Below are 12902 nucleotides of genomic sequence, written 5' to 3' on the forward strand. Positions count from 1 at the left end.
CGTATCTCAGGCTGGACAATCTGAACTCTTAACTCTTGGTAGGAAATACTGCGTAAATATTCTCTAAAACCAGAGCAGCCATAAAGGAGGCTGGTCAAAGATGCTATTTGCATGTACTCCTTTCTTCCCCTGTGGTGAGGGAGGTCAAGTTAAGCCATGTTTTAAACTCTAAAGCTCATCTTTCTCCCGTTTTTCCTTTCCCAACTCCTACGATACGAAAGATTTAATTAGTACCAGGAAATGGGCTGCAATCTTCCTTAAACTGATTTTGGCAATCTTTTCTTTCTTTCCTTTTTTTTTTTTTTAAACTTGTAACAGATGTAAGAAACAATAATAGCGTTCTGCGGCTTTATCACCTTCTAATAACCCTCATTAACTATCCTATCAAATTTGTAAGTGGCAGGATATTCATATGATCTAACCTCTTTTCCATTTACTTCCAAGCTCCCATCTCATTGACACTCCTCATCGATGACCTGCAAGGTACGTTGGGTCCCTCCAGGCTTGATTTCAGTGCATCAGCCCTTCTGCACTTTGCTTCTCCCTCATCCCTGACCCTGCTTAACTGCATTCCGCCATCGTGCAAAAGTCTATGTAATGCTTAGGTTTCTTTAAAGGGTCACAGCTCTCATGGGCCAACACCCCCCCATCATGGGACAGACACTTCAAGGTTCTCTTTTTGTAACCCTTCCCACAAGTCTTAGAACATGGGGACCACTCCCCCAGCTGCCAGTGCGGACAGGGCATGTTTGCACAGGGCCTGGTGCTGGCTGGCTTCACTTCCTTGGCACACTCTGAAGCAGGCAGCCCATTAATGTCTCTGCATTCCACCAGTCTCCGCTGCCACCCCGATCCACATGACTTGGAACACTCGCCCCATTCTTCAATGACCCATTCTGAGAAGGTGGGAATAGCGTTGAAAGATTCCTTCTTCTTCTTCACAAAATAAGTATATTTAATTTTAGGTCGGAGGGCATTGCCCACAGTAAGGACCTGGATGGTTAAGGGCTCTTTGAGTGGGCTAAAGCTGAGAATTCTTTCCAATGCCGCAGAAGAGCCACTGTACCTCAAGACACTACCTTTGTACGTGATGTCTTGCTCTAAAGTGGACAAGGTGAAGTCACCATTAAGGATATATGTGCCATCGGCAGCTCTGATGGCAAGAAAGCTTCCATTATTTCTGGATCCTCTGTGATTTCGATGTTTCACTTCAATGTTCGTGGCTCCAGACGGAATTGTGACAATGTCATGATATCCAGGTCTGCAAGGAAAGAAAAAACATGCAATGGGCTCTTGTTCTCTACTTAATTACTTCACTTGAAGACACGTTAATAATTGATAATTATTATGTTTTTTACCAGACCTGTAAAAAAGTTACATCTAAATTATAAGGTAGTGCAGAACTCAAATTCTAGTAAAAAGGCCAGACTTAATGGTCTGACTGAGGCTGGAGGAACTCCAGAAAGCGTGGCCCCTGGCCTCTCTGTCAACCCAGCACTAAAACCATTCCCAAGGCCAACTCTTCAGTCAAAGATTAGACTGGACTATGGGACATAAAATGATACTCGTGAGGAGTGTGCTTCTTAGCTCAGGTAGATACCTGAGACTAAATGGGCAGCTCCTGTCCAGAGGTGAGATGAGAAAGCAGAAAGGGTCGGGAGTTGGCTGAATGGACACGGGAAATCAGAGGTGGAAAGGAGGAGTGTGCTGTCACAGTATAGGGAGAGCAGTCAGGGTCACATAACAATGTATGTATAAATTTTTGTATGAGAGATTAACTTGAGTTGTAAACTTTCACTTAAAGTACAACAATAAAAAAAAAACTAAAATCAATAAATTATAAGGTAATTTGAGACTAGGTTATTATTTTTTTTTTAAAGCAAAAAGAAAGTGTTATTCAGCATATATTCAAAGGGGCAAAAGCAGGAAACAGACAAGCATGCTGCCACAGCCATGTCCGCCTGAGTCCAGCGAGAGTAGGTCATTTTTAAACTTACTTTGCTCTAGTAACTGATCCAACTATTTTTTTACATGTAGATCCATTTCCTCCACAAATACCACATTTATCAAATTTCTTTTTGGAGTCTATGATACGATCACAGCCAGCTTTTACACACTGTCCTTGCACACAGACAGAGGTGGAATCTGGGCTACACGGAGTACCATCTACAACCTGGAAAAGAGAACCAGCATCTGGTGTTACACACCAACAAGGGAAAGAGACGATGTGATGGTAACTAAGAAGGGTTTTCCTCGTTAACATTAGAGGTGGCAGTGGCAGTAAGGTGGAGCAGACACAAAGCTCTGCTTTCCTGACCATCCTAATGAAAACAATACTCCCTATACACACTGCATACTCTCCTTCTCAGTGTTTCCTATGAATATAGGACTTATCCTCCACCACCACCAGTTGTCACTGGGTTGCTTCTGACTCATGACAACACTGTGTGTGTCAGAGCAGAACTGGGCTCAATTAGGGTTTCCAATGGCTGGTTTTGGGGAAGTAGATCGCCAGGACTTTCTTCTGAGGCACCTCTGGGTAGACTTGAACTTTCAACCTTTCAGTTAACAGCCAAACGTGTTAACCATCTGTACTACCCAAGGACTCCATAGTACTTAGACATCTGTAAAGACTAATCTATTGTTTTACTGTTTATTTATTGCCCTTATCTCCCCTTTAGCTAAGGTCCGTGAAGGCAGAGCTTTTTGTCAATTTGTTCACTGCCATATTCTCGTGCCTAGAATGATACCATGCCATAGTAGGTACTTAAGACATCACTAGTTGAATGTTGAATCTGCAACTTGGGAATATTTTCACAGACCATAGTGCTAATGACACGGGATAATCTCAATCAAATAAAATTACATTTTCTATCTCAGAGCCAGATTTAACCCCTCACCCTAATAAAACAGCAAACGATATGCTGCTTCTACTATTTTATATGTGTCCTCAAATGTAGTAAGTATCAAGGCTCAGATTTCGATGTTAGTAAGTCCATTTGCACATGTCACTGCTAGTCACCTAGTCGCAAGTACTCTGGACTATGCCTGTTTTCCGGAAGCGTTGACTGCTGTGTTAATATATAACGTATCTAACCATGAGTCGTACGTGAAACCTAGTTATACAGAGAAACGCTTAATTTTTCAAAGGGCTTTTCTTTGTATGCTGTTGTTAGATGTTGTCAAGTTGATTCTGACTCATAGTGACTCCATGTGACAGAGTAGAACTACCCCATAGGGTTTTCTTGGCTGTAATCTTTACGGGGCAGATTGCCAGGTCTTTCTCCAGTGAAGCTGCTGGGTGTGTCTGAACCGCCAACCTTTTGGTTAGCAGCTGAGAGCTTAACCATTAAAGCCATCAGGGCTCCTTTTCTTGGTATATAAAAATAATAATAATAAGCAGTTGGAAGAATCACAAGGCCTGAATTGATTCAAGCTTCATTCATAACTGAAACCAACATCAAACCCAATGCAGTCAGTAGCCAATTTGAAATTGAACACAAGTTCATATATACATTAAAGAAAGCATATCAAAGGTTGAATGAAAAGGTAGCGAATCAAGACATCGGCTTGTAGGCAGACAATAAGTGTAAATGTAATTACCTTGGGCTGCAAAACAAAGAAATAGCCCATGCCTTTGGCTTGACAGATGAGCTTGCACCTGTCCTTTGGGGAAACGCCAGCATACTTGGGCGTCCACTCCACGGCAGGCCCGCTCCCAAAGGAAGCTTTTGAAAAGTCATTGTGCGCCTCACACTGTTCCTCTCTGAAGGTTTTTCCTGCAAAGACAGTGACAGGATGACGTTGCCAGTTTCCAACCTTTAACCGCCTGTTTGTGGGCACTTCATTTTCCCCTGTTTCTCAATGTTGGAGTCCACGTCTACTCACCGTTATTATCCGGACAGTCCTCAATGTTGCAGGACCGGTAGCGCACTCTCTTGCCTTCACAGTACCTCCCTCCATTCTTTGGGATGGGGTTGTCACACTCCCTCATTGTATACTGCACTCCTCCACCACACGTCCTCGAACAGTCTCCCCAGGGCCCCCAGGGCCCCCAGCTTCCGTTAACAGGGGTCTAAATGGGAACACGAATCGCCAGCATTAGAATTCTATAAAAGGATCCTTTTAGGGAACGAACAAACAAAAAAACACCAGACACAGGATCAATTACAGAAATTCTCGCTTGCATTCCTGCCGCGGGACACAGATTGGGGTGCTCAACTTGGTACCAGGTATTATAGCATCATTATGGAGCACAGCTCTACTCTTGAAATACATGGGGTAGCCAAGAGTTGGAATCAACTCAGTGACAATTTTTTTTTTTCCTTCCTCTTAAGGCGTTGTTCTTCTCAATTCCAGCATTTAAAGGAGCACGACTATGTGTCCGTAGAGAAACTCACATCAAAATGCTCCCTGTCGGTCTTGTTCACGCACTTGCCGCCAACACACCACTTCGCGTCACCACAGCTGGTCCCATCTGCCCAAGGGAAGTGTTTGGTTTGGCACACCAGCAGCCCACCGGAGATGCCCGTGCACCACAGGGTTGTGCATGTGCTGGCTGCATCGGGGCAGTGCCTGGATTCCTCCCCAAACGTGAACTGGCACTGCTGGGTGGCATTGTACAAGGTCCCCGGAAAATCGGAGGGCAGCTGTATGGGACTCTGGGGCTTGTCCATCAAACATTCCCCTGCAAAGAAAATGCCAGCCAGCCGTGAATACATAAGTAATGAAAGCACGCAGGTGGGAGATCACATTTTCAGAGAGTACACATCAAGTGAGATAATATAAAGCAAAGAGAGTTGAAAACTATGGAGCTTTTGAGCACAAGGCTGGACAAATTGAAAATTTTAAAAAAGATCATATCATGAATGGGGATTTTCTCTGTTAATGATGGCATGAAAGTACTGTTCTGCTAAAAATTTGAATTAATTTATTTTGGGAGCTATTCAGTCCGAAGCACCATATTTTACTGGGATTAAGGTCTAAAAATTGATGGTCTTGGAAGTGAAGATTAATTCTGAAGGAGGTAAAATAATATAAAAAGAATAAGAAAGGGAAAAAAAAGCTCGTTTCACTAGAAGGCTATACGTGGAAGCTGGGATGTCATCTAGAAAGAGCACCTTCTGCGTCTTACCGTGACCGTTATCCAGAAACGATGTAATCATGTAGGCGCTGCAAGGAGACCAAGGCTGGCTGCGGTTCAGGTTGGAGAGCATTGACGCCATCATGTGGGAATCGTGGTGCACGCCGTTAATGCTGGCACACTGCTTTGCATCATCGTGAGGCATGTTAAACACGTGGCCTGGGAAGCAATCCAAACTCATGTTAAAATATAGGTCATTCCCAGCACTTTTTTCCCCAACAGGGATTCATGTGTCTTAAAGCGATAGTACTAGAAGACCTTTAGTTTTGGAGACAACGCCTGTCTTCACAGGGTGTAAAGAAACGTGTAAGTTTCCAAATGTCCATTAAAAAAACAACCACCCAAACCCATTGTCATCGAGTGGATCCTGACTCATAGCAACCCTGTAGAACAGAGGAAAACTGCCCCATAGGGTTTCCAAGGCTGTGAATCTTTACAGAAGCCAACTACCACATCTTTCTCCTGTGAAGCGGCTGGTGGATTCAAACTGCCGACCTTTCAGTTGGCAGCCGAGTGCTTAACTATTGCACCACCAGAGCTCCTCCAAATGTCCATAGCTCCTACTATTTTTTATTATAATAAGATGGCATTTTTTTTAATTGTGTAAAAAATATTTTCTACAGTTTCTAAGAAGCCTTGTCACCTAATACAGTCAGCTTATCACCTGCAGACTCTCTCTTAAATTAATATATTTATTGGTTTGAATTCATTAATGGGGCTTAGCTCTTACTGTAACATGAACTTACCTAATTCATGGGCTGTGGTGAAGGCAGCTTGTAAACCATCATCTTCTATGACTGAGCAGCTTCTGCTGGCATCACACATAGTCCCAACATCAGCCATTCCCAGAGTGTCACACGTAAGGGAGCCACATAGGTCCTAGGAGGGACAAAGATGCAACCTTATTAATAGGGATAAAGCATGAGCCTTGGGGTCTAACTGTTTGACAGGGGGTGACTTCACATATGTTTCGGAGCAGCTACGTTCATTGTTGTTGACCGGTCCTTTAGGAGGACTTTGCAGAACTTACAGAGATACAACTTAAATGCAAAAACATTGGTGACAATTCTTTCTATATGTTACAAAGCAGACTCCTTAGATGGTTCTATCATAAGCGGGACCCTCTTCCTGCGCACCTGTCTGGTGAAAAGAATCGCCGTGTCATAGTGCCCGGGATCCCGGTCACTGGGTGGGTTGTGCTGCTTTTGCCAATTGCAGAAGCTCCGAAGCGTAAGAGCAGCATTAGAGGTCACTTCTGGCCCCTTCTGTTCCTCATAGATGACCAGGATCTTCACCACCACCAGGCTAACTGAATTCCGAATGCTGGGGTGTTTGTACAACCGGGAGGCCACGGAGAACAAGGTGAGAAGGTAGTGCTTCAGGCCACTACCGTGGAACTCGGCCATTGACTGGTCGGCCACAAGCATGGTCTCCACATAGCGGGGACTGGACACAAAACGCTTCTTTCTTATGCTTCCAGTTCCTGCAAGAAAATAAGCAAGGTCGCTCGCTCAGGGCAGTCTATCCAAGAAGAGTTACCTTCGCAGAGTATATAAAAAAAGCCTAACCAGTCAAAGCAAATAAACAAAATAAAAATACACCTGGAACAACGATAACAAAAATATTTGCATCTCTTTTGCCTTGAAAATGTGATTTTTTAAAAAGCTTTCTCCTTTACTTTAAATAAAGAGGTCTGGTGCTCCTCTGAGTGGCCAGGCTGTATTTCTGGGGAGCGGGGTGTTGGCCCTCTTTGAAATCCTTCCATCTGAACAAGGCGGTGTGCATACTACCCTTCCCAGCTGTAGGAAAAACTTGGAGCAAAGGCAGCCGGCAGAGCGCCCTGAGTCACTTTTTCGAAGGCCACGACTCAAATCCTGAATGAGATCATCGGGCTCCACGTGGAAGGCCCTGGGCAGGGCTGGGGCCGCTGCCAAGGTGGGGGGCCTGAAGGCATCTGCTCTGCGCTCTTGTTCCAGGGGTCCCTGGGGTGTGTGCTCCTACCAGCTCCGGGCACAAGGACCACCCACTCAGCCCAGCAGCCTATTGCCTAACTCCTACGGCCCCAGGGAAATAAGTTCCTGCCTGGGCGTAGTTGCTTATCTGAAAGAGAGCCCTAGGACTCCGGATGGAGACCCAGCGGGAAGTTCTAAACCGGGCTGTGAGCAAATAACTGCTTCGGGGAGCAGATCTGCAGGGGGAAAAGAGGGAGAATTCTAAAACAAGACCCGTGAGAAAGTGAAAAGAGAAAAAGACACTAAAGTGATAGAACGAAAACACCCGGGCAGTAAGCACCGCACAGAACACAGCCTGGTAACGCGTAGCAGGAAGAATCAGCGAGGATCTACCTTCCGCAGCTCAGGAGAGCAGAATTATGGCCGCGAGAGGGAGCGCAAACTGGGAGGCGGGGCAAGCTGGGCGAAGACCTCCCAAGCAGGTTCTGCGGAGGGCCCCGCGCCGCCAGTGGGTGTCAGCCTCTTAAGGGGGGTTGGAGGGCGGGGGGCAGAGGCCGGCAGAGCAGTGATCACAAAGCAGCTGCCCAGGCCCGCGGGCTGCACATTCCGGGGTCACCATCGCTCCCCCGCCCTCTCCAACTCCGCCCTCCTCTGGACGCAGGGTGAGAGCCCAGGCAGCGGTTACAAAACGCTGCGCAAAGTTGCAACCAAACCAAAGAGCACACACAAAAGCGTTAAAAAGAAATGAACGGGGATGGAAAGAAGTCCCTCGCTCACACTCGACTAACGCACTCCGTTAAGGTGGAAAGAGTGGGTTACTAATTCCCTCAGGTCGAAACGTTTCACCCTAGTCGGCAGAAAAGCGTGCATGTCCTGTCCTCCCTTGATCATTCATTATTCGGGCAAATGGAATTACGTTTTCTAGCAGGATTTGATGAACTCACTCTTGAGTTCACTAACTTGAAAGTCAAACCACATTTCTGCACTCCAGATCTCCGTCCTGTCCGCAGACACATACTCACGCCAGCGAACAGGAGTCAACCCACAAGCTGCTTCGGATGGAGAAAGTCGAGAGAGGGATAAATGGAAAGACAAGTGAGAAAAACTTCTCCGGCTGGTACCTGATGACTGTGCGGCGCGCTGCGGCCACTGAGCCCCGGCGTCCTCTCCCTCGGGCCCCACGCCTCTCGGGGGCAAGGTTTCGTCGTCCACGGCCCCGCACTTGGCGCCGCCGCCACCGCCCCGCCGCCTCCGCCGCAGGAGATGGAACTGCGGCCGCTGCGACGGCTCCTCCCCGGCAGCCACGGGGGCGAGGCGCACGGTGGGGGCTGCGGGTGCAGGCTGGATGAAGAACTCCTCGCCCTGCAGGTAGAAGGCGCCGCGCACGCCCTCGCAGAGGCTGAGGGCGGCGGCGGAGCCGGGGTCGCCGTTCACCGTGCCGGAGTAGAAGCAGTGCGCCAGGTCGCCTACGGGCTCCGAGTGCAGCACCTCGGGCCCAGGTATGCGCCCCACTGTCTGGAGTGTGAAGCCAGGCGCCAGGAAGCCGCGGTCCGGCTGCAGCTCCAAGCGCAGCGGCCGACCAAAGGCATCCAGGCTAAGGCGCGTGGTTTCGTGTTCCGCGGCGTGCTCCAGCACCGGCAGCACCAACTCCTCGTCCTTCTCGGCGGGGCGCCCGAGCGCGCCCGGCAGGGCCAGCAGCGCTGCAGCCGCTGCGAGGAACAGCAGCATGGGTGCAGGCTGCGAGCTCCGGGGCCGCCGCGCCGGCTCCGCGTTCCCCATGTCGCCGCCTGGCGCGCGCCTTCGGAACCCCGCGTGGGCCGCTCTCTGAATTCGAGCCCCGGGACACACGGCGCGCTGCAGCTCACCGAGTGAGGGGGCTATTGTTCGGGACGGGAGCGCAAAACCTCGTTGGCTTCGCTTGGATCGTTAAAGTTAACAATTACTATTATTCTTTGAAATTGCGCGCGGAGCCGGCTGCAGCCGGGGCTCCTGGAGTCACTCGGGAGGAGGCGCTGCAGCTCTGCTGGCGCGCGGGAAGTTTTTCTTCCAGCGAAGAGATGGAGGCACCGTGCGGTGGGCGCTGAGGGAGATCGGTGCCTGGCGCCGCTCTCCGGCCTCTGCCTTTGCCGCGGTGGGCTCACTCTGCAGGGCTCTGCCCTCTCAGCCCTGCTGCGTGCTCCGGCTTTGCAGTCACCGCGGACTCAAAGCCGCTTTCCAGCGAGTGCAAGAAACAGGCAGCCCGGGCTGTCCTTATATAGCCGGGAATGCGTTTCCTCCCTCCCCCTCCCTTCCTCGTCCCTCTTGGCCGCCGCTCCATCCCCGAAGACACCGCCCCCTGAGCTCAGTCTGTGCTAAACCGCGCTCAGCGCCGCGGGCCCGGGCGGGGGAGGGGGGGCCTCGACGCTGGCTTTGCGCCACGGGCTCTGCAATCTGGGGGCGGAACTCGCAGGAGGGGCGAGCGGGCTGCCCTTTGTACGGCTGGGGCTCCTAGGGGGAGAAGGGTTGGCCTTCCACTGCGCCCTGCCCGCCACCGACTCCCGGGACCACCCTCCTTTCCCACCGCTCCCCTAGTGCGAGTCGACCCTTCAAGCGCCCGGCAGCTCTTCCCAGGCGGGAAGGTCGGGGTGGAGACCCGAGTCCCTTCTCCAAGATTTCCATGCTCGGAGAGCTGTCCCTGCGCGCCCCCACAGCACCCTCCTTTCCAATCTAGGAGAGGTGCCAGGGCTGCCTTTTCTAGAAAAGTATTCCACCCCATCTCCATCCCCACCCGCTGGCCAACAGCGTGCACTCCCTTCGCCCCAGCTTTTCTCGGGGAAAGCTTGCTTGGCCCGTGCCTCCCCTAGAAAGCATGCTTGGGTGGGAGGACGTAGAGCGCTTCCTAAGGCTCTTGATTTGAAAATGCGCTTGCTTTGACCCCACCCCCACGGCCTCGCGGCCTCCGAGACTTCTCTGCAGGGATCCGGGTTCACATTTCCGGAATAGGTGATCTGGAACTCGGTTCTTTTCCCTAGAGCCTAAGGAGGGAGTTGCGCTTTCTCTTCATTCGAGAACTATCAACTCCCGCCCATCTCAGGCTCTCGCATCTAACAGCAATCACCGGGCGTAGGCCAGACTGGCAGAAATGTCAAGGCACCCCACTTTTCACCCAGGGGCTCAGCGGCGATCGTTGGGGCTAGAGTGTGCAGTACGGGAAATTAGGAAGCCGGCTTCCTTCCCCGACCCCCCATCCCCCTTACGAAAGTGAAAAAAGCTCAGCCTTCCCACCTCCTGGCCCCTAAGAAAAAGCTGAGCAGCTCATCGCGAAAAGAGGGAGGAGGGGCTCGATGACACAAGAGGAAGGAAATGTTTCACAATGCTTTCTCAGGCGGAAAGCCACAGGGACAATGGTGAGAACGGCTGCCCAAATCTAGGGACAGACCCGTGTCCCTTGCGCTCGCTCACTCCCACTTCCTCGTCCTAGCGGGTCTCCTGCCCCGCCGCCCCCCACCCACCTCCTCAGTTTTCAGCAAGTTTTATCTGGGCCCTTTCTTCACTCCTCCCCAGAGCTTCCCAACGTCAGTCTGTCCTAGCCAGGAGGGTCCCTTTGAATCCTTCCCTCAAAGCTTCGCTCTTTGAACTTTTCTTTCAGGATACTTTACCAACTTCCTCTTTTCTCTAGTTCTAGATTGCCTCCTTGAAAAAGAAAAACTTTGCTTTCTGCTTTTTAGGAAAGATCAAATGAGAAAGAACGTCACAGGAAGCCAAAGGACACACTTAGAAATGGCCACTTAAATCTAATTGTGGCTTCCTAAGGTCACTGTCGCTGTTGAAAGCTGAGTGATCAGCTCAGATATTAGATGTCTTTTTCACAACAGCCTTTGGCATAATGTGTCCTTCTGGTATATGTAAGGGTCACCATGACTCCAAGCACCTCCTGTGCAGCTAACAACCTTACCAGTTTCTCGCTCATCCTTGGTTTTTCTGCTTCCTGCCACCTGACTAACATTTTGGTACTGTCACCCAGTCACTCCTTTGCAGCCACTTCTCACCTCATTGTTTCTCCTTCAAATTTAATATGGACGTGACACTTACGAGTGACCCCGTTCATTCCTTTGTTGTCCAGCCTAACTCCCTCTGGTCGTCTTTGAATGAGAGGCTATGCTTCTTTGTGCTGCCCAAGTCTCTGTCCCTCAATCCCCCTCTCCACTGTGGTTCCCAGATGGTCTTCACATTCCCCTCTCCTGGTACAGTAACTCCTTAATTTTTATTTCTCACATTTTCATTTCATTTCACTTGTTCTTTCTTTCTAGTCAGAGGAAAGGTTAGGCCCTTGGAAGAACATTTGACGAAAGTCATCGCAGGCTTGTGAGATTTTGACCACGGAATCATGAAACCTCCGTGGCAAACCAGAGGCAAGTTTGCAAACCTCTGGTTTAAAGAGGATTCTGAAAACAATGTATGATGATTAGCTCTCGGGACTCAGACTGGCAGTGACATGGACACTTCAGGTGCTTCAGATGGCCCAGAATCTGGAGACTTACACAAGTGAGGGTCAGTGAGAGTCCTTTCAGTTGGAAGAAAGGAAATTCAAAAGACCATCAGAAAGTTGATAACTTTCTAAAAAGTCATGCAGTACATCCCAATTTGCCAATGCCTCTACATCAATTTTGTCATTTCAGATCCATCGATGCAAGCTTTGCCTTTGGTCCCTATCTGCCTCAACTTTATCCTTACTGGAAGTTTGTTTAATTCAAGGCATTCCTTGCTCATTTGGAATGAGTTACTTCAAACCTATTGTAATTTTTACGTATTTCATGTTGGATATCCAAATAGAGCTGAAATAAAAAAAGAGAGAGTTAAAGGCAAAAGAGTGGGCAGGAACATGACTTTTTTATTCACTGGGTTTCTCTCCAGATTTCTGTTCTTTTGCATAATGACTCCAATCTGTTGTGCACCTGTAGTTCTGGGAAATGATTCTTTTTTAATCGCTTCAGCAGAGACATGGATGTAGGAGCTGCCAATGATTAAGCTGGAAGACTCCATCATGCTCAGAAGTACACTTCAGCCACTTACTTTTTATTTATTTCTTTTTTTGAAGACTGGGTCTGTTCACTGTTTTGTTGTTAAGCAAATATATGCATGTAGCATATATGTTTGTTTGTAAACGAGATTGTGGATTTGAAAGAAAACAAAATGGAGAAACCAGACCAAAGGGCACAATTTGTCTGTACGGTAGTCAAAGTGACAACTGACACCAGATCCTTGTAAGTCAATTTCACACTCCCACTCGTATAAAATGTTTGCTTTTTGGTTTAAACATGCATCCAAAAGATCAATCATATGCTGTCTTAACCCCGGCTGTATTTCTGGCTTTCTTTTTATAGAATACACATGTGCTTATATAAAAATAAATCTTGACATATCCTAATTTGTAGACTTGAAACAATCTTTGTTAGTTGTAGAAATGACGTAACAAAAGTAAAACAATTGATAAAAATATGTTCTCACAATTAACAGTCTGACTTTTTAAAAAGCATTTTTATTCCCAATTAACAGAGGGACCCCGAGAAATGAAAATATCTTGTGCTGTTTTTTTAAAAAATAAAATGAACAAACATTAAAGTGTCAATTTTTATTTATACTTTAAATGCTAGTTTTTGTTTCATTTATTCACATATTACAGTCACAGTACTCTTTATAATTCTCAAGAGGTCTAGCCCTGTGGAATAAGGGAATCTGATAATATACACGAGCTATTAGCCTTGTTTTAGTGGAAACATTGTCTACAGAAATTACTAATGCATGTATTTCATAACCGCTTCAATGTT

The 12902-nt window shown here is 48.2% G+C and overlaps 1 protein-coding gene across 1 annotated transcript; it reads right to left on the minus strand.

The window, feature by feature from the left end:
- Positions 1-435: 435 nt before the first annotated feature.
- Positions 436-8889, minus strand: ADAMTS1 (ADAM metallopeptidase with thrombospondin type 1 motif 1). Its single transcript, XM_004371362.2, has 9 exons — positions 8217-8889; positions 6280-6626; positions 5890-6022; positions 5135-5302; positions 4401-4687; positions 3889-4075; positions 3604-3779; positions 1998-2173; positions 436-1261 (listed from the first exon to the last, which is right to left on the minus strand). Exons 1-9 carry the CDS (start codon positions 8872-8874, stop codon positions 562-564), a joined length of 2832 nt encoding a protein of 943 aa, XP_004371419.1. The 5' UTR covers positions 8875-8889; the 3' UTR covers positions 436-561.
- Between the last annotated feature and the right edge of the window lie 4013 nt (positions 8890-12902).

The sequence above is a fragment of the Trichechus manatus genome, unplaced genomic scaffold (genome assembly GCF_000243295.1).
Source record: "Trichechus manatus latirostris isolate Lorelei unplaced genomic scaffold, TriManLat1.0 scaffold00012, whole genome shotgun sequence".
Taxonomy (NCBI): Eukaryota; Metazoa; Chordata; class Mammalia; order Sirenia; family Trichechidae; genus Trichechus; species Trichechus manatus.

Bases quoted from the DNA above. Each gene is read 5' to 3' on its own strand.
- ADAMTS1 (XM_004371362.2), bottom strand. From the start codon at position 8,874: ATGGGGAACGCGGAGCCGGCGCGGCGGCCCCGGAGCTCGCAGCCTGCA. The intron at 6,023-6,279 runs GTGCGCAGGAAG...TGTCCCTCCTAG, and splicing joins CGATTCTTTTCACCAGACAG to GACCTATGTGGCTCCCTTAC. The intron at 4,688-5,134 runs GTAAGACGCAGA...TTTTCTTTGCAG, and splicing joins GTTTCTGGATAACGGTCACG to GGGAATGTTTGATGGACAAG.